The sequence below is a fragment of the Equus caballus genome, chromosome 30 (genome assembly GCF_041296265.1).
Source record: "Equus caballus isolate H_3958 breed thoroughbred chromosome 30, TB-T2T, whole genome shotgun sequence".
Lineage (NCBI taxonomy): Eukaryota > Metazoa > Chordata > Mammalia > Perissodactyla > Equidae > Equus > Equus caballus.
This window is the reverse complement of record NC_091713.1, coordinates 33,616,964-33,638,512: the sequence shown is the minus strand read 5'-3', so window position 1 is coordinate 33,638,512 and position 21,549 is coordinate 33,616,964. Positions and strand designations below refer to the sequence as shown.

Here is a 21,549-nt window from a genome sequence, read left to right as displayed (position 1 = left end):
TCCTCTGGGTTTTAGAGTAAGAATGCTGTAGAAAAAGCTGGAGTCATTTAAATGTGATATATGAGACAATTAGCTATAGAATAGTTGAGGAAGATTACTTAAGATCAGATAATTGTTCTCAGTGTAAATATAAAAAGTTCATTAACTTTTTAAAACAAATCTGAATAACAAAAATTTAGCATCATTATAAAATTTAAGAATATAAGAATTCCAACATTTTCTGTTTATAAGGTAAAAAATTTGTGTCGCGCTCCAATTCCTAGTATAATGTATAAAAATACTTTCCCTTTCATACACCTCTCCTATCCTTCTTTTTTAACATTTTCCTCTTGATCTGAGGAATTATATGATACGTGAAACAAGATATTTTTCCTGTCCACAAGGGGGACCCTTTGCACCATAGCATCAAAGTTTATACAGCACAGATCTTACTGCTAATACACCATTTGGTTAAATGCATGATGGGCCATAAAAGGCTAGGAAGTCCAGTCATCTCCCCTCTCCTTGGTCTCACCTGTGAATCCAGGCTGACAGATACAGACATAACCTGAAGCTTCAGGGTAGCTGAATGAGGAAGGCAGCTGAGCAAGGCGTCCATACTGTTGCTCTGAGGACCGCTCCACACATTCCCCATCAGACTGGCAGGGATTACTGCTGCATTCATTGATGTCGGTCTCACACTGGGCACCTGTGTATCCTGCAGGATGGAAGTTCAGAGAAGCTGCTGAGCTAAAGCTCTCAACCACAGAGCATATGCCTGAAAAGGAGGCTGACCACTGTGCTGGCGCCAATTACCAATGATGTGCAAGGAACTAGCAAAGGGAATCTGCTAAGAGGAGGCTTCCAAGACAATAAGCAGTAGCAATGGGAACACTTGTATAATACCGGCCAGTATTTTTTACAAAGATTTGATTAATAAGGCTTCAAATAAAATGGGACTTCAGGATAACCTTGATTTAAAATGAACCTTTTAACTAAACACTCCAATCCCTCAAATATTCCAATGGTTGGAATTTTAGCAAGAAAAAATAAAATATTTTTCAGGAAAATAGCTGCAAAGTCAGCAGTATCCACACAGCCAACCCTAAATTCTCTTAAAACTCAACGTAAATGTAAATGGTTCCTTCCTAAAACTCAGTGGGCAGAATGAAAAATTATTTTGTATTTGAATGGATTTAGCTGGGTCATTTTATTAGGGACAGGAATAAAAGCAATAAAACATGAATGATTTAGTACTTTATAAACATTTGATGTATTAAATATAAAAGAAAGTCCCTACCAGAACTGTTTCTTTGGTTTTACATACATATGCACCTGTTAATGTATACATATAGTTTTATCGTGTGTGTGTTAACGTAACTGGAATTGTACTGTATGCATTCTTCTCAAGTAGCTTTTTTCACTCCCTTGCACAATCTATCCATGTTAGTAACGTAGATGTAACTCATAATTTCTAACTATTGCCAAGTATTACCTCATGTGGATGTACCATAGTTTAATCATTCCCTTAGTGGGTTTATACACATTTTCGTTATTACAAAAAATGTGGCAGTGAATATCATTATATATGCATGCTTACGTACATGTCTGAGAATAACACTGGGCTCCATGCCTCGAAGAGGAATTTCTGGGTTATAGGTTATGTACATTGTTTATTTTAATAGATACTGTAAACACCTCAGAGCAGTTATACCATTTACATAATTACCAGCACTGGACCAGTGTACACATGGCTCTAAACCCTTGCCAACATTTGCTATCACCAAATAAAATTTTTCACCAGTTGGTTAGATAAAAAATAATACCTCGTTGTTTTGGTTTACGTTTTCCCCAGTTACTATTGAATTTAACATCTTTTGGATTTCTTTTTATCATTTCATATGTTTTTCCTGTTTTTTCATTAGACTGTTTTCCTTATTCATTTATAGGAGTATTTGTATACTATGTACGGTGCTAGTCCAAAGATGTAAATTTAGTAAGATGCAAGACAAAGCTGATGAGTGGGACCGGGACAACATCAGCTGTTTTGCAAGATGGTGAGAAAGCTGCAAGAAGTTCTTAAAGAAACACAATTTGATTTATAATACAAGCGACCTCACAACTAAGGGTCTTTGTAACGTCACTTAACGCTACTCAGAAATATGTTTTTGAACTAAAATTTGCAATCCAAAATTATAAAACTTACAAAGCAAATCATGGTAGTTCTCTGCTTTAAAAGCACTCAAGGGCTCCCCCTTTCACACAGAATTCAAAACCTTAACCTAAAATGATCTTTCTTACATGGCCACACTCCCATCTCGACATTCCTATGCCTCGAATGGCTTCTACCCCAGGGCCTTTGTAACACCGTTCCCTCCCCTAGAAGACTCTCCTCTGACACTTCGGTTGGCTGACTCTTAGTTTTCAGGATTTATGGTGTATTTCTTTCTCAGAATGACATTCCCTTGTGGACAGATCTAAATAAGATTGCATTGTCTCCTCTCATATTACCCAATTCTTTTCTTTCATTGCTCTTATAATCACTTTTATTATGTATTTATTTTTGTGTATAGTTGTCTCCCTCAACAGACTATGAACTCCACAAAAGCAGGGGCTGTGGTCTTTTATTCACCCCGCCAGTACTGAGCAATACGTAAGGTGAGGACCTTCAATCAATGACTGAACGAGATTCAAATAGTACTAATCAACAATTTAGATTATAATCCTAGTTTAGCAAATAAACTAGACAATTGACTAGTAACAAGCAAATAATGAGACTATAATGTGATTGCTCATTTTGTCATTTTAATAAAAACCTGAACGGGGTCTTACGTCAAATCATAACCACAATGTAAATTCTGTTGCTCAAAAGTATAACACACTTGTTACATATGACCCTTGGGTCTTTCTCAGCCATCTGAAGAAGAAACTTACAGTTGAAAAAGGAAACTAAAAGCACATGTCTATCAAGATCCCACAACTCTGCGCAGTGCCCCTTCCCCCAGGAACCCTCAGTCTCTTAAACTTGAATGTTTGCTCTTAAATACTTTTATTTCATGCTTAAGGATCTACAAATATTCACTTAGACAATGGTTTTCACAGCAAGTTTTTATAAACTGGTTTTCATTGTTCTACAGAGGACCTTGCTGAAGAAAGCTTGGACTACTTCCAATTTTCTTCTCATTCTAAGTCTCAAGACTCGTGCATAAGCCAGGTTAGGAAGTAATTTAGAACCTCCATAAATCCTCGTTTGTTTTCCAGCTCATGTGTTATCTTATTCCTATCATGAGCATTAGCATGGTTCTGATTTATAGTCGTGCCAGTCCTGTCCCCATCCCTGGGGCCCTGTGAGGACTTTGTTTGCTGTTCCCTTTAACCATGTATATAAATAGACTCCTTCAGTCAAGGCTGTATTCAATAGTTTTAACAAGTTTTTCTGTAAAACTCTGTACAAAGAAACAATATGATACTGAATGAAGTCTCCAGGGTTCTTATATTATGTTTCGTTTTATTTTTTAAACAAATCTAATCTTATCTGGGTAACGGGAAAACTTTTAAGATAAGCATTTAAAGTGACTGACAGTTCTTTAATTAATTCTTTTTGAAATGAGGACCCTGGGCACTTATAGCAGTGGATTCTTGCCGTTGCTTCAGTGGCAGTGGTCTCACGATCCAAAGGAATGGTCTCCTTTTCTTAGATCTAGAATAGTTTGTAGCATTAAACATTCTATTTATATACAACAGTGAGAATAGGGTGTAAAGATATTCTGAATTTTCTATCTAGGCAAAATCTCCATCCATCCAGTGACCCAAGAAAGAAACTCAGGACTGTCCTAAATCTGTGCCCTTTCTTAGTCCCCACATCATTTCCGCCTCCTAAATGACTCTCATGCCTGTCCATTTCCTCATCTCCACTCTCACCCCTGTAGTCTCAGTTGTGCCAAACAGGCTTATCTCTTGCTTAAACTACTGCAGAACTCCTTCACTGGATTCCCTGCCTTTGGTTTTAATCCCTTCCATCATCTTCCACGACAGTGCCAGAGAGCTCTTTCTGAATTAACAGGTCAGATTATGTTGCTTCCCTGCCCCACAGTTTGCAGGGCAGATAACAGCGTTGTGGTCTGGCTTCCCTTTTGTCTTGCTCCCCAGCCTGTCTCTTTACACCAGCTCTACCTGGCCTGGCATTTTTGAACAATCCACTTCCACAATTAGACACCCTCTTTTCCACGTGTGCCTGCTGCCCTTTCTTCCTTCTTTCCTTCCTTTCCCTCTCTCTTCCTTCTTTAAAGAAGGCCTAGGGCCTAGAATGGCCAACCTCCTAATTTCGGTATCTGGTAAACATTTATCGAGTGCTTACTATGGTCCAGGCTGAGCTCAGAGCTTTGTATACATTACTGGATTTGTCTCCCAAACAACTCTATGAGGTGGGTATTATTATCACCTTCTTTGCTTTATAGATGGGGAAACTGGAGCTCAGAGCAGGAAAGTAACTTGTCCAAAGTCACAAGGCTAGCGAGTACATTTCCGGGATATGCTTACTTTCAAGTTTTCTAAAATGGTGCCTCCTCAGCCAAGCTATCCCTGTGCTTCTTCTCCCCTTATTCCCTTTTACAGAATTTATAATCTCTTTGTATTGCATCAAAAATTGCACGATATACATTTGTTCACGCTATATCCCTATTAGAATGTAAGGTCCTTGGAAGAAGGGACTATGTCTTTTCGATTCCCAGGCCCCTCCCTGATACTGAAATCCATGTGGTTTAATGATTGAATCCATGAGTGAATGGAGTACACACTAGTTTGTTTTTTTCAGGCAGGTCTTAACTGCCTGACGCCATTACAAACCCCCCAGAGAAGAGAAACTATCTCCCATATGTGACTGCCTCCTCCTGGTGTACAAAGGGGTGGGTACTAATTGTTGTGTTTTTTGGAGTGCTTAATATGTGCCAGGCTCTATTTTTATAATTCTATTCTTCACAAGAATACAACTAAAGTATTTTTATCCTGTGTTTTCAGATAAGGAACTTAACAATTATGAGGTAACTCACCCTACTTCACTCAGTTAATAAATGGCGGACCTGTCCTACTCACAAAATGGTTGACTCCACTCCCTACCTCTGAACAGAGGTCCTGTCCAGAGTGTTGATTGAACGTTGAGTGGTTGTTGATGTCAAGAATGTAGAATAACATGTTTGGGAAAAATTTCAGTATTTAAGTTAAGCCAATAATCAAAGGATAGCAAATATGCCCTATTTATTATCTAGAAGTGGGAAGACACATGACATACATAGATTTCTGAGCCACAGAAGAATCCAAACTTTCTTTTATAATTTCATGTTTCTTTGTTTACCCACAAAATATATTTAACCAAAGCATGTTAAATGTCCCTTAGGCAATGGGATATCTTTCAATCAGAGGCTACTACCAGTTGGATTGACTCCAGTCTCCTCCCCAACCACAGGATTATCCTTTCCTTAGGCAATTAAATGAATGGGGAAAAGGAGATGGATGATCAGTAGGCTTATAACAACTAGATCTTGAATAATCACAAGTTTATGATTTTTTTTCCAGTGGTTTAATTTTATTTTGCAACAAATTAGCTGGCACCAGGAGCAGTTCTTCTAGATGTTGTACAAGCCCGGTGGAAATCTGGCAAACACCTAGGTCGTGGAGGCAGGGTGGGCACCACAGGTGAGGAGGCCCCTAAGACGAACTACATTCAGGTGATGCTGCAGGAGAAAGATGCTCTAGAGAGGCTGAAGGCCCCAGGCTTCCCAGAGAGCCTGGTGATCCAGACTTACTTTGCTTGTGAAAAAAAAAAAACAAGAACTTGGCTGCCAACTTCCTCCTCAGTCAGAATTTTGAAGATGAGTGATGCCAGGAGATCAGGCTACCCACTGTCTCCTCCTTACCCCCAACTCCACAAAAGTTTTATAAAATAAAACATCATAGCACATAAAAATCTTCCACTTCTACCAGTGAAATCCTAGTGAGAATGAGGTCAAAAAAATGTCAAGCAGGTGGTTTGCCAAAATTAATATTAATTTTTACACATGGCCTGTTGACTCAAGTGTTACATACTATTTTCTCCTGATTCTGCTATCACCTCTACACTCAAGTCTAATTACTCTTTATGAGTAATTTTTAGTTATGGTTTATGTGTGTTCAACCTGTATTCTCATTTACATTATAAATGCTTAGGCAAACACTCCTATTTCTGGAAAATCATTCTACACCCTCGATGGGGACCATCAAAATCATGTTGACTGACTCCATGAATTATAACACAAGCTCCTAGAATTTTAACATTGTTTCATGGGTTTCAATATATTTTAGATGTCAAAAAGAACATCTTGGAGGAAAAGAAAGCATCTTCCAGTGAATTTTTCTCCATGAAGACCATGCTGAAATCGATCCTTCCATTGGTTTTGCCTCTCTATTTCTTCTAGAAGGTTCTTATCCTTGGGCAGCTTGATAACCTACTTTGGACAATGTGTACTGTAGCAATAGGTATGTGTGAGTACTGAAGAATAAAACTAAGTTAAACAATGATAACTAAAAGAAAGAGTTAGTTTTAAACCTTTAACGACAAGAATTTTTAGTTTCTATTTGCTAAAAGTGATTTGTTTCTATTCTAAGCCAAAAACAAAAAAAAGATGGAAGATATTTTGTCACTTACCAGGCCAGCAGTGACAAGTGTAATTGTCAGCACTGTCCTCACATGTAGCATTATTGTGACAGGGTTGTGACCAACATAGAGGCATCAAGGTCTCACAATGTGTCCCTGTGAATCCACTACCCATGCAGTTACAGCTATATCTGGAGAGTAAAATGAAATTTTCACATCAAGTCTTGGTTATGTTGAGATCAAATATCTTTATCCTGTCTCTTCACCTGTCCATCAACCTGAAACCCACGGCATGGTCTTAATACCTATCTCAAAAACTCTGGGGAGTTATCTCGATAGACCTTAATTCATTATGTGTTTCCATGTTAATATCTTATCATTTTTATTTATAGTACAGCTTTATGAAAAATTATTTGGAAAACAAATTGTTTACTTCAGTTCCCTCATCCACAAATCGAATATTACCTGTATCACAGGGTTATTGTGATAATTCCGCATACATACAAAGAATAGATATAGTATCTCAAGCATCAGAAAGTACTGAATAAATTGCTGCTAAATAGTACTTAAAGTTGTTAATATTTGTGAAGGCAGTAGAGAATGATTTATACCATTGTGGCACTCTTTTATATAGAGAGCCCATTAATAAGGTCCTTTATGAAAAACGAAACAATAAATTATGGAACAAACCAGGAAAAACCTTCATTAAATGAATTATGACTTATGTTCTCTTGTTTTTAGATTACAAGGATATTTTAGTCTTGCTGTTTATAATTATTCATTCAATGAGTGGGATCATCTGACAGACCCCAAATACAAATCTCATGGGGGAATTTATTGACTTTATCAAGAGGAGGCTTTTAATTTAGATGAGAGCTCTTCAAGGACTTAGTATTGTAAAAATGTGAACTTGCCCACTTGGCTTAGATAAAGTGGGGGTCTGGGGGAAAGGACACCTATGAATTTACAAAGCAGTTAGAGACCTGTCCACCATGGATATTTACCACTGAACACAGACATTAAGGCTTCACCAAGAAAACTGAAATATTAGCAAATATAATAAGTGACTATAATTGTTATACATATTGCTAGTTAGAAATCCTCTGTTCACTATTCCATTTGTTTAATTAAAAGTGCTTACTAAAAATCTACTCTATGTCAGACATTAGAGACAAGAGCCTTGTACTGAAGGCTGGCCAGTGGACCTCAGTTCTTGGAATTAGAGACTTCATCCACATAATTCCTTTGATCTGCAAGAACCTTGTTTCACGTATAGTTTCTGACTTTCCCATATACCTCATAGCCAATGTGTTAATTTTTTGTTGTGGGAAAATAAAGTCAAGTCATATCTGGTCACCTTGTGATTACTTTCTCAAAATTTAGGTAATAAGAGAAACAAGGGTAACATAGAAAAATTACTCATGGCACACTCAAGTGAGGAGATGAAAGGTGGCAGGGTTTCAGCCCCCTTCTGTTTGCATTACCGTAGGAATCAAAAGCTTTGTGTAATTCCTATCTTGTTGCTTTCTGGAGACAGTAAAGCATGGATGGGAGAGTCTCCTTCTTTTCCACTGGAGTTCTTATGTGGGAACTTCCATTTTTGTCTACCTATGTGTTGGCCAGTTACCTGCCTCCAAGAATGTAGATTCACGCTACTGGAGACTGATTTGCATGTAACAGAAAGTCAGAGGCAAGATGTGGAATGTGATTAAAAGTTTCGCTTTATAGTTTACAAAGAAAATATACAACCACATTGTTCTACTTAAAATCATTCTATTTTGCTGGATATGTTTGAAGCACACAAGGCTTTTATTGCTCTCCTTCGAGTCTGATTAACTTTGAAATTTAGATTCGGGATAAATTATGTCTTATTTATTAAATAAAGGAAAGTTGGATTCTAGTTCTCCTTTTGCAAAGAATTAACTGTGTGAATTTGTGGGAGTCACCCAGCTTCCCTGACTTTTAGCTTCCTTATTGTAATATGGGAACAGTAATGCCCATCTTGCCTTCCACTGAGCTGTTGAAGGATCCAACAAGACGCTAAGTGATGATGCTATTAAAAACTGTTATGCATCTGATAACTCACTACATGTGGTTTAAATAAGTACTAGAAAGTTCTTTTCAAAATATTTGATATGAATTTCAATTACCATTATCCAAATTTATCTCCATCATATTAATGTGTAATTTATTGTTATTTTTGACCGAAAAGCCAATGATTGAATCTGATTTGGAGCAGAATCACATGGCTACGTCTCACCATTTTGCTTTCTCAAAAGTATTCATTGAATTCCCCCAAACACCTGGAAATTCAAGATAAAATTAATTTAAGATCACTTCCCTTTCCAGCAGTGTTTATATAAAATTCCTAAAGGATCGATTTTTCACCACTATTTTTATGCTTCTTATCACATAGATACAACCTTATATTCACATATAGAAGAATCTCTAGCTTTGTTTTCACCCCTTTGCTATCTTCAACATGTTTATTTCATGGAATTGATAAGCCACCATTTTTCTGTAATATAAGCAGTTCTAAACTTTTACAAACGTGAATTGGAAGATCCTCACCATTGGGACAGATGACCTCTGAAGGATGCATTTTTTAGTAAGATCTGAAGGTTACAACCTTTCATCATTTAAAGTATAAAGTCATCTAAAAATTTTAAGCTAAGGGTGTGAGATCTCCAAATTCTCCAAATAGTCCTTGGTCAATGAGTTCTCTCTGAGCCAATCATCGCATGGAGGAGAAAACTTACCTGTTGCTTCCATCCACACATAGCCCTCCATGGAGACACGGCTGACTGGCACACTCGTCAACGTTGAGTTCACAGTGATCACCAAGAAATCCAGGGGTGCAGGCACAGAAATAAGCCCCCAGAGCATCCTGACAAGTTGCACCATTTAGGCAGGGCTGGGACCAACATTCATCAATTTCCATTTCACAGTTGACACCTTGTAAAAAAGTCAGCACAGGAAAAAAAGAAAAGTTTTAGCGAAGTGTTAATATTCTAGGTCTTTCGCAATGCTTTATTTACCAAAGCTCTTGTCAAATGTTATGTTACTCAAAATAATTTTCCTCCTTCATTGTAATTGATATTAACTTTTTGGCATGCTTGTGGGGAGTTTCAAAAAGCAGAGCAGCTGTTATGTACAAAGGACTATTGTATACAACAGCTTGTGACTTTTCAGTCTATGGAAACAAGACATTTTTAGAACAAAGTCACTGTTAACTGTACTTTTGTTGGAAGCCTAAAAGGGACTGATCCATGTTTTTAAATTATTTTTAAACACTTAGTTTAGTTAGGCATCATATAGTACAGTGAGTAGAAGGTCAGATTTCAAAGCCAAATGGATCTTGGGACCTTGGCACAGCCACATGCTGGCTGTTTGACCTTGAGCAACTTCCTTAACCTTTGCAAAGCTAAGTTTCCTCACCTGAAAATTGGAAAAATTGTTGTAACAACCTCATAGGATTATTATTATAAATGTGATGTATTCTAAAGTGCTTATAACAGTACTTGGTACATAGTAAGCATTTGCTAGAGAAAAAAAGCTATACTTGTTCTTTCCACAAACATTTATTGTACAAATATGATGTGCAATTATTTCCTTAAGTGTTCCTTTTGCATAGATATTTTAAAATTTAAATTTTCTGTGGTGTTGTAAAATACTACTTGCAAATAGAAAATAAGTTTGTGATTTAAACTGATTTTGTGCTATTATTAGAAGCTATTTCATTTTAAAGTAATGTTATATTTTAAAAAATCTATATTTCTCCCTCCAAAAATAGTAGATGAAGATTATTTACTAAGCAAAATAAGCTCAAGATTTGAAAAATTAGTCACACTGAGGTAAGAAACTACCCTACCGAATCTGCCAAAGTAATATTTGATATACAATGATCAAATTTACATATAGGTTTTAAAAGACACAAAAGGGGGGAATGTCTATGTTTATCCATCTTTATTTCTGTGCTTATAACCCGGAATAATAAATTATGTATTAAAATGAGACTGAGGGATTTTTGCATAGCTCAGAAGTTGCTAGTGGTTTGATTTTGTGCCCCTTTCCTGATAGAAAATGCCACCTGCTGTTTACAGCTGTGACTGGATTCTACCAATACCCACATTAAAAGGGATGCCAGCGTATTAAATCTGAGTGCTTTTTTGAGAAGAAAAAAACTTAAAATTAAATTTGATATCGGTAAGACTGGAAAGTTGTGGATTAGTATTTGTTGCTAGGTAAATGGCCTGCTGTTTGAAGCCTGGCTCTTTCTTATCCAGTCTGTGAATGAGATTTTCCATATCTGTTTATTTGGCACCAGTTGGGTCCAGGGAAGAAGCTCTGAAGACCTGGGTTCTCATTCTGGTTCTCTCTCTGAAACGTCTTTTCAGCAATGCTTTAACATATTCATTTCTGCCATGTCAAATAATGCAATAATAGATACCTCTTCCAATTTTCAAGAATGTATGGAAGACAAAAATGATAAACTCTTTAAATTTTTTTCCTATAAATATTTTTCAACATACATAGCAACTAAAACTATAATGTGTTAGTACTCAGTAACCGTAAGTTACAAATTACCTCCTCTAAAATGACACTGACCAACTATGACCTTAAGCAGAGTGAACTTTGGTCACCCAGGTCGACGTGGATTCCCATAGTGCTCTCTGAGTGGAGGGCGATTGGCACTTATTAAACACCCACTGTCTGCGGGACAGGTCATGGTGATTTCACATGCATTCTTCTATCTCATCCCAACACATTTAAGGTCCGCTGACTTGCCTGTGCCTCAGAGCTAGTAAATGACAGTGTTTCTGCAATGCCTGTCTTCTAGTTCAGTTTTTTATCAATCCACTTTTTCAGAGTGCCTTTGCCTATACGCCATTGGATTACGTCCTTTGGTATTTTATTCATACATATTTGCTGGAAAGTGTTAACATATAAAGCCAAATCAATGGTTTAAAGCTTGTTAACACTTCTGAATTTTTTTCATAATTCGAACAAAATCTATATAGTCATCTGATATACACCCAGATTACTTCCTAATGCTTAAGAAATACCTTATAAACCATTATTTTAAAGACTGCAGCTCCACTTATAGGTTGTAGTTCAAACATTTTGTCTTTAAGATGACCCTGATGAACATATAAGAATGTGTTTCAATAGCTTAGAGATAATTTCAGGTCAAACAACTATTTACTTTGGGGTGATTTATTTGTACTACTCTTAATAGTACTTAGCAACATGATTCTTATTGCAGCTTATCACTGCTAGTGATATAGACAAAAGGGATTTGGTCTGAGTGTGTGTGATGCCAAAATAGTTGGATGAAAAGTGCTAAGTACAGTCCGCCATCCAGATGTTTTTGTATTTCCAGATGCTTGGCTTCAGAGATAAAACATCTGGATACTATGATTTACATTTGGATGTTTACTGCCACGTACTTACAGCCCTTAAATATATGCAATTAATCGACCTTCAAAAGAGCACCTGAATGGTTTGGGCCATTCTATCTGGAAATATTGATTTTGTGACTAGTGTTATTAAGTATAGCACCGTGTCATTACGTCCATGTAGCAACAGAAAGTGAATGCAGTTACAGCAAGTAGCACTTCTGTGGCGGATTCTCTAAGAAATAGGAAATTCTTAATTGTAAAATTCTTTTACAAAAATTCACTCAGGAATGAAACCAATCTGTTGGAATTGGTTAATAGTTCTTTATGAAAAAAAAGAAAACAGAAAGGGTAAGAAAAAAAAAACACAGGATAAGAGGAACTCTACATCAAAAGAAAAATGTACAGGACAGGGGAAAAAATTCCTGATTTCATAGCTCTGGTGATTCACCATAACTAAGACTGTGCTAATAACCACAGCGGCATCTCCACATGAACATAAGTCACCTGAGCTGTCAGGTCACTAGTTTGTGACTGACAGGGGCAGATTTACTCTGAACTACTCAACTGTCAAAAGAAGTTCAGAAATGTTCTTACAACCAAGTATTTTTAAAAATATAAATTTCGAAGAAGGATTGGAATTACATGCATTTCCCTAAAGTATTCAGTAAAAGGATGAAAAGATGAGAGATTCCTAAGTTTACCCACTGGCTTTGGCAGAGAAGAAATATTCCTGACAAATAATCGAAGAGTGTTCTTTTTCATCTTCTATAAGACATAATCAATTTAAAGCCAAAAGCCACTCCATCTCATCTTGGTTCTCTTGACAATGCACTCTCTGGATTCTCCTCTTACCTCGTCAAAGGGTCATGGCTTGATTCTCTCTTACCTTTCCATTTTCTCTTTTCTCTCCTTTCTTACTTGCTACATCATACTTCTTTTCCTCATTCTTTTTCCTTATGTGGAAAGATCATATGAACTGACGTGAGAAGAGTTTGCTTCAATGAATATCTCCACTTTATATCCCTAAGGTGTAAGAGAAGGGCCAGGAGTGTTCCTGCCCTCCTCCCAAACCCCATCCTAACCTAGATATCTGGTCAAAAGTCACCATTGCCTGATGGGGAAGGCTGTCATGTTAGAATCCAAGGAGAGTGATATCAAAATATTAGCTTTAAGTGCACAACGTGTCCGTGCACATATGCTGGGTTATCTACTGTCAGTGTAGCATTGCTATCGCCTCTTACTAAGAAGACCTCCTCTGCATCACAGAGACACCAGGAAATACATTTTCCTAAATCTCCTTCCCCAAATGGTTGATGGTTTGAGTTTGCCAATGAGTCACTTCTAGAACTGGAAGGTGGAAGAGAAGCCATGATTCTCTCGAGATTGCTCAGATCAGCCCCACACGTGGGCGGATGTGATTCAAAGCAACTTTCTAGGGAGTCTGGAGAATCATTCACTCCATCACTGTAGAATGGGAAAGTTGGAAACTTCCCAGAGATCCTTCAGAATTGCAGCACCTTCATAGGAGCTTTTAAAAACCTCCCCTTTTGGTGTGTTGGACCGAGATCTTTCCTGGCAATTTCTTTGACTTCCTCGCCCTCATCTCTACCTACCGTGTACAAACAGGGCCAGCTTCATGGGCTTCATGGCACGTGACCTCTGCAGGACCCCAGAGCCCTGTACCTAGAAAGGCCCTGTATCAGTTTACTAGAGTTCTGTAGCAGATTACCAGAAACGGAGTGGCTTAAACCACAGAAATTTGTTGCCTCATAGTTTCGAGGCTACAAGTCTGAGATGAAGGTGTCATCAGGATTGGTTCCCTCAGAGGGCTGTGAAGAAGGAGCTGTTCCATGCCTCTGTCTTTGGCATTCCTTGACCTAAAGAAGTATCCCCCCAGTTTCTGTCTTCATCTGCACATAGTGTTCTTCGGAGGTGTGTGTATGTGTCCAAATTTCCCCTTTTTATAAGGAAACAAGTCATATCATATTAGGGGCCCAAGCTACTCCAGTAGGACCTTATCTTAACATCTGCAACAACCCCATTTCCAAATAAAGTCACATCTGAGGGAATTCAACAAAAGAGTTAGAACTTCAACATAGGAATATGAGGCGGGACACAATTCAACCCATAATAGATTCCCTGTCTGGTTTTATATTCTTCCAGCACCATCTTGAAATTCTTAATGATTTTCTAACAAAAGACCGTGAATTTTTATTTTGCATTAGGGCCCACAAATTATGTAGCCTGTTCTGTGTACCAGCCCTTAATTCCTAAGTTAAACTCTTTATATCTGAAATACCTAAAATGACCATTTTTTTCCTGACCAAATCCTGATTGATACACAGAGAGGAAGGATTTCCTAAGATAGGAAACATTTGAGCAGAATATTCAAGCAAGCAGAACTGTAACCCCCAGGTGAAAGGAGAGAAGCAGAGAGTCAAAGATACAGCCAAATGGAAGCTGGAGTAGAAGCCCCTTTCTCCTCACCTCCACCTTAGGCATGTTGGGAATTTGATAGAACCCTAGATAAGTGCCGGGATCCCAGGAAAGAGTATCTCATTTTCCTTCTACAACTTAGGAAACACATCAGACCACACATAGTTCCCAAGCCAACATAGCACAGAATGACAGGACAGAGAAAACTACATAGGATCTGGGTGGATGGAAATGAAATAGTTTTATAGAGAATGCTTGTTGAAGCATGCAAAGCAGCCAAATGCTTCCTCTAAGTGAAATACTTACTTTTTTGTATATTGTTGAGCTAAGGAATTATAAAAATTGTACCTATTACTATTACTTCCCTTTTTCCCCTTGTCCTTTGACATTCATCATGGAAGAATAGAGAGCACATGGATTTTATAGACAGACACCCAGGACTGAACTCTGCTCTGCCACTGTTAATTCTGAGGTTGGATATAATGCTCAATGAATGATGGGTATTACCTATAGTCTGTTTGTTCTTTATTTCCTGTATTCCTTCCTCAATTCCTCAGGGTAGATAAAATCTTAAAATATTTGAGAAATGATTGAAAGAAAAGATAACTCTTAAAGGGAATTTGGAATAGCTTCAAATTCAGTTAAATATAGATGCCATGCTGAGCATATGAGCTAGAGACCAGAAAAATTTGGAGCAGCCATTATATTAATACAAAAATCTACAACTGACATATAAATAGATGCTGAGCCATCATAAATATATAACTAAAATTAGATAATAAATAGCTGAGGTGGATCAATAGGTTTTAAATTAGGAGAAAAGAAAGTAGTCAGTGGGGCTGGAAAATTACAAAGTAATAATTGTAGGTCAAGGACAAGAAGGTTTAGAGAACAGTAGAGGCAGACAAGCTCCCCATGAAGTCCAGGCTTGCTAAGGAGATGTCAAGATAGAGGAGTGATGGACAGTATGAGTCTGGAGAGGCCATTATGACTGAGATTCTGCTACAGATCAAGTAAGAGTTCAATAGAAGCTAAAAAATGAGAAGCTCAGGTGGTGGTGAGAATTTTGAATGACGAGTGGGTCTCACTTGAGGTCGTATATCTGTATGGCTACAGTGGAGTAGAGATGGTGGTCACTGAAAATAAGCTCAAGAAATTCTAAAAGTGCGGTCCATGAAATTCTGAAATAGCTCCCCTTTGGGTGTGGATAAAGTAAAAACTTCTTATTGTTGTATTTAAAACCCTTTGCAATATTTCAGTTTCATTTCCCATCCCAATTCTGTCATCACTCTATATTCCAGTCATATCAAAGCATTTGCTTTCTCAAAACCGCCATACACCTCTACGCTTCAAAGAATTTGGATGCACTGATCTCTCTCTGGAAATTTCTTTGCCACTTGTCCATCTGATGAAGTCACCATTTAAGACTTAATTGAATGTCTCCTCCTCCTGGAAGTCTTCCCTGATTTCTTCACTGGTTCCACCCTCTTGTGTTTTCATAGCATTACCAGCTTTATATTTTTTAATTTTTAAATTTAATTTAAATTTAATTTTAATTTTTTGTTACTTGCTTATCTCCAACAACTGCTTTGAAGACAATGATCCTTTCCTGTTATTGCTGATAATAGCCGACATTCATTGAGAGCTTATTTCACATGACGTAATCGGCTAAGCATTTTATGTATTTGATTTCATTTTGTTTAATCTTCAAAAAATTACCCATGAGGTACTTTTATTATGCCCATTTTATTCGTGATGAAACTGAAGTACAGAGAAGTTAAGAGATTTGATGCAGATGAAAAAGTCAGAGAATGATAGAGCCACTTTAGATTCCAGTCAGTCTGAATTCAGAGCCTGTGCTCTTAGCCACGATGCTACACCACAGACCAATGCATTATGTTCTTCAAGGATGTCCATCCTCAGTGTCTTGCAAACACCTGCCCAGTAGCAGGTGTTCAGCAGTTTGCTGAGTTGAACTGAATGTGAAGAACTGGCTGGGAAAGAGGAGAAGTCATTGAGGATACTGGGAGTATCTTGGAGGTTCATAAGTAATTGCTCACAAGGAATAGAAAAGAGTAAAAGAGTAGTGTAAGTGGTAAGTGATGAGCCAGTGGTCTCTCAGGTGCAGTGGGCTCAATGAGAAAACCAACCTTTCCTCCTATCCCTGAGAATCAAGGCGAGAGGAACCCTTTAGTAAGCTTTGTGTAGAATGTGGCTTCATCAGACAAATGCCAAGTTCTGGCAAAGGCCAAAGGATTAAGTGTGTATTGGAAAAAAATAGAAAATGTTTTATATACTTGTGTTTGAGAAAAGACTACGGGTAGAGAAGCAGGTGACCACAGTAATGGAAATCAGGAAGCAGATTTTTCCTGTGACATTTTCACGTAAGGTCTACGTTAGCAGTCTGTAACTTTGGCCAGACCACCCTTCGGAATCCAGCTGTCTATAGGATGTCTTCCCAACTCACTCCCAGGCATCATTCTACAATCCCGAATTCAAGCTCTCTCTCCTCGATCTACCCTCTCTGAGTCTCTATACCCCATCCCTGCCAAACTCTCTTCTCAGTGAATGGGATCATCATCCAGGTCACCCAAGCCAGATTTCTAGGAGTTATTATCATCTTACTTGTTGTTATTTCCCACATTCTATTTAGTGACCAAATCCTGTCATTTCTTCCTTGGAAATGGATCTAAGCTGCCACGCCCATTGCTGCCACAGAGTTTTTAGACTCTCACCATCTCTCAGCTGGTCTCATCGTTACTGGCTTCCCTCTTACAAATCTCTCTACAATTCTGAGAGTGATCTTTATAAAATACAAATCTGATTATACCAGTGCCTGTGTACATTTTTTACATAGTTTCCGCTTGTCTCCAGGATAGAGCAGAATTGCCTGGGAACGCCATCAAAGCTTCTAAAAGATGTGGATTCTACTGGCACCACCTACAATGACGTTCTTGCAGCTCCAGGCCTCTCATAGCTCCAGGCTGCACACAGGTGTTCCCCTTACTTATGATGCCCCGCTTCTCTCTCCCTGCTTCCCCTGGCTAATTCTAACTAGCTCCCAAAGATTGAGTTCCACTATCACATGATCCTGGAAACTATACTTAACCACTTATACCTGCCTTAGGTGACATTGCACTGTACTCTCTTACTTCCCTGTAATATAAAAGTATGCATTATATTTTACCGCAACTGCTTATTTGTCCATTTTATCTACAAAATTATGAGCTTTTTTAGGTCAAAGTCTTTGTCCTTAACACCAATATCTGTGGCATTTAGCTCATATTCTGGAACACAGGAAATGCTCGATGAATTTTGAACAAATGATTGAGTCACAGCTTTGGAATAATGCAGCATCTCTCCCACCAGGCTACATGGTCTGCGAGGACAGATCTCAATGCTTCTACAAGCCTGAGCCCACTCTAAATCAAGAGCCATAAAGTCAAATTTATGGCTTTGGCAAATGTTTAAAACAAAACATTGTCTCTGAATGATTGTGCCCTGAACTTCTGATCAGTATTTAGAGATTTTGCACCTCAATATGCATCTTTCAGCAATTAGAGGTCAATGTTAACAGTCTGTGTCACAAGATAACGCGCATCATACGTTATCAGCCTGGAGCAGGTCTTGTCACTGATGCTGTCCTCATCGCTCATTCTGGCGGGGGGAGAGTGCACGGTGCATGCAGTGTGGCGTTGATTGACCACTCTGAACACCTTTCTCATTATCTTCAGAGCCATGCTTTGGAAGTAATTGTACTCTAGCTTTGCGTTATCATCCTAAGTTTGAGTCTACCTCATATATTTAATGTCTAACAGGCTTCTGTGTGTAATAGCTTCCTTTTGAATAAGGATTATATACGCTATTTCTGGGTTCTTTAAGGAATGATGTATGGTGTATCAATTACAACAGTTATCAGAGCAAGTCCAGACCAAGCATCAGTGCAAAGAGGTGCTGGAGCCCTGGTTTCCTTTACAGCTACAGATTTACAGTGTGTTCTCCTCCTGTATATCACGGTTAGAATCTTTTTAACATCCTAGAGCAAGGAAAAGAGGCTGGATGACTTCCTGCTCTGATTAATAGTGTCAAACAGGCACAATAATGATCAGCAAGATGCTGGGAGAGATTAAAGCAGGATTTTTTCTTTTCAGTGGGAACATCTTTAGGTTTTTATCCAGTAAGATTCCTAGCTCATTCATTTAGACACATCTTTTCTAAGGATACCAAAAAGAAATAAAATACACTTTAAAAACTATTCACTTAAAGGAGACTTTACAAGCCTAGAATTCATCTCTGAAGGATGACTGAATTTCATCAATTCAAAGACTGCTCTTTTCTCCCTCATATTTTAAACATCCAGGAACTATGATGCACTCTGCAGTCAACAGTGTCTTAGTGTTGTGTTATGTTTTAGTTGCAGAATTTTTCTTTAACAGTGTGTATGAAATCAATGTAATTATAAATGAATTAATTCAGATGAAATATGAAAATAGGTTTATTCTTTTATTTATATTATGTAACATTTATTTTACAATAATCATTTGTAAGTATTATTAATATTTTATTATTCCCACAAGAGTCTGCTCCAGGCACTCAGTCTCTCCCTAGGGCTTCAGTGACCAGTGAGTTTCCCAAAGCTTCTTATTGGAGGACCCCCAGGCCAGCCTGCCCTGCGCAGCCCTAACGAGGCATGGGAGTTCCTGCCAGACCTGCCATCAGGTGGACTTGGCTCCTTTGAGTAGGTAGGGCTTGGAATCAGGCAGATGCTTTGTGTTTTCATGATCTTTGAACTCTTCCAGACCCCCGCGTACCCTAAACCACAAGACACGCTCACGAGTAGCATGCCCTGTTTTATTTATCTGTCAAATTCTATTACTTTGTTATTGCAGTTATCCAAATCTTTTTGTGTTTCTACAAGTTATACTTTCACTAAGAGACAACTAAAATAACCTCTGCCTTCAATATTAAATGTTTTTTGCTAGTTTTCTTAATCTTTGTCATATTTTGTCCTTTCTTTTTTTATCATCAGTGAAAGTGTAAGAATGTTCGTGACACTATTTCATCCTCATCTTTCCAGAATATTCATGGAGGCTAGAACTGGTTCCAGGAAGAGAAAAGAAAGGCTCCTTCTGTCAGCCCTAAGGGCGGAGAATAGGAAGAGCGTTCTTGTGCTTTTTGTACCTAACAGTATTTTCCGGAGCACAGCTGTCCGTGTGTGGACATAGTCTACTCTGCCCGCCCTACTGCTTCTCCCAGCTCTGACCAACTCACCCTTCCCGCCTCTTCTCCAGCCATCTTTCTCTAAATCTAGAGCATTCTCCCTAAACGCTATTCCTCCCACTTTATTCCCATCATAAATGTCACAGCGTGTACACAGATATTATTGATTTTAAAGTATTATTTTCCTAGTCAGTAGGCACGACTTCCTCAATCTAGTGCTTATATCTTGTATGTGCACGTGTATTTTTTAATGTAAAAAATAAAATATATATCAAGTTTAAGTTAGAGTAACACATTTCAGAGTCTCCAAGATGCTGTGTTTGAAAAAAACACTACTTTTATGAATGGTTTATATCTTGCTTAATTTTATAAGTTTCTTGGGATGATTAGAGGAAAATTGCAATATTTGCATTTTATCCTAAATATGCCAATATTATACATTAGATACTTCTATAATTATGTTTTAATCATAAAAATATCTTTCTTGTGTTTCTTTTCATTAGAATCATTGTTATTCCTGAATATTTGAAATGTTATGATATCAATAAATTTTTAAATCCTTTATTTTATGATATGGCAGTTTCAGAAATTAAACTCTTGCCTAGACATATCATAATATTCCAGTTTAAACTCACAAATAGAGCACAAAGATTATGACTTCAATTGATCTATTCCTTAGTATGTTTCTAATACAGTCAAGAAAAAAAGCAACTCACATATAAAAAATGATAGCGTAAAAAGTACAGGTTAACATGGTTTCAACAGCGTTGGTACTAGCAGCAATATTTGAAGATAATACATTAGTGACAACCAGCATTTTCATAGCCTTAAATAGCTTATGAAAAACTTTCACTAAATCATTTTCTTCTCACCATAACCCTGAGAGTTAGCTGATATTATTATATCCATATGTTAGAATGAGAAAATAGAGGCGCAGAACTATTGTTATTTATCAATACCAAACCACTAGAAATCGTCAAAGCTGGGCCTGGAATCCCTGTCTCCTGCTGCTGAATTCCACAGTCTCTCCATCACACCCAGTCTTCGTTTTACTATCTGTTTTTGAGCTCATCCCCTCCTCACTCAGACCTGCACGTCCACCCTGCTCGTGGCCACGCGGGCACTAAGAGAAGTCGTCAGATACAGGAAGATAAATGGAGCATGTCATTCACAACAAGTTGCTAAACCACAAACCAATTATCAATGCAAACATGATGGAAGAGACGTTCACCCTTACTGAAACATCTCCGAAATTCTTCCCCTTTGCTATTAGCTGGTTATTATTCCCACAATAACAATAATAAATGCAGCCAGAGGACAAAGATTTCAGTCCGACATCCTGAAAGAGATGCACTTTTGCTCTGCTCGAAGCCCACTTTCTCCAGGAAGCGTTTCCTGACTCTCAGCACCATTGTCGGCTCCTTTCTTTGTGCTTCCTCAGCACTCTGTTCAGAGAGAGATTGTAATTTTTGTTTACTTGCCTCCCTTCTGAATAAGCTGTGAGCATTTTGTCAGGGATAAATTTTGTCTCCATCATCTTTATGTCTCCACGGTCCAGCACAATGTCCAGGGCATTGCAAGTGTGTGATAAATATTTGCTGAGTGAATAACATTTGTTATTTTGTGTATTCATTCAACAAACATTCATCAAAAGCCAGAAACTTTACTTCCTCATAAAAACTATTTCAAATGGCCCTAGTTCTAAGCAAAAACCTGAACAAGTGTTTAATTTTCTTTATGACAACACAAAAAATGATCAATTTCATAATTAAGACCATATAGGAAAACAACCATTTTCCTTTGATAAAATAGAGACACAATCTGTGAAATTCAAAATTCCTCTCTTGTCTGTTCTCCATTATTTGCCTCTTGAATCTGAAAGAT

At 37.8% G+C, this 21,549-nt stretch overlaps 1 protein-coding gene across 1 annotated transcript in view; it reads right to left on the bottom strand.

The window, feature by feature from the left end:
- Window positions 1-21,549, bottom strand: part of CRB1 (crumbs cell polarity complex component 1) — a 198,547-nt gene that overhangs the window by 112,887 nt on the left and 64,111 nt on the right. The window contains exons 3-5 of the mRNA XM_005608035.4: window positions 9,367-9,562; window positions 6,659-6,798; window positions 515-697 (exon numbers count right to left, since the gene is read on the bottom strand). Coding sequence (XP_005608092.3) covers window positions 515-697; window positions 6,659-6,798; window positions 9,367-9,562 — 519 coding nt within the window. The remainder of the gene's footprint in view (window positions 1-514; window positions 698-6,658; window positions 6,799-9,366; window positions 9,563-21,549) is intronic.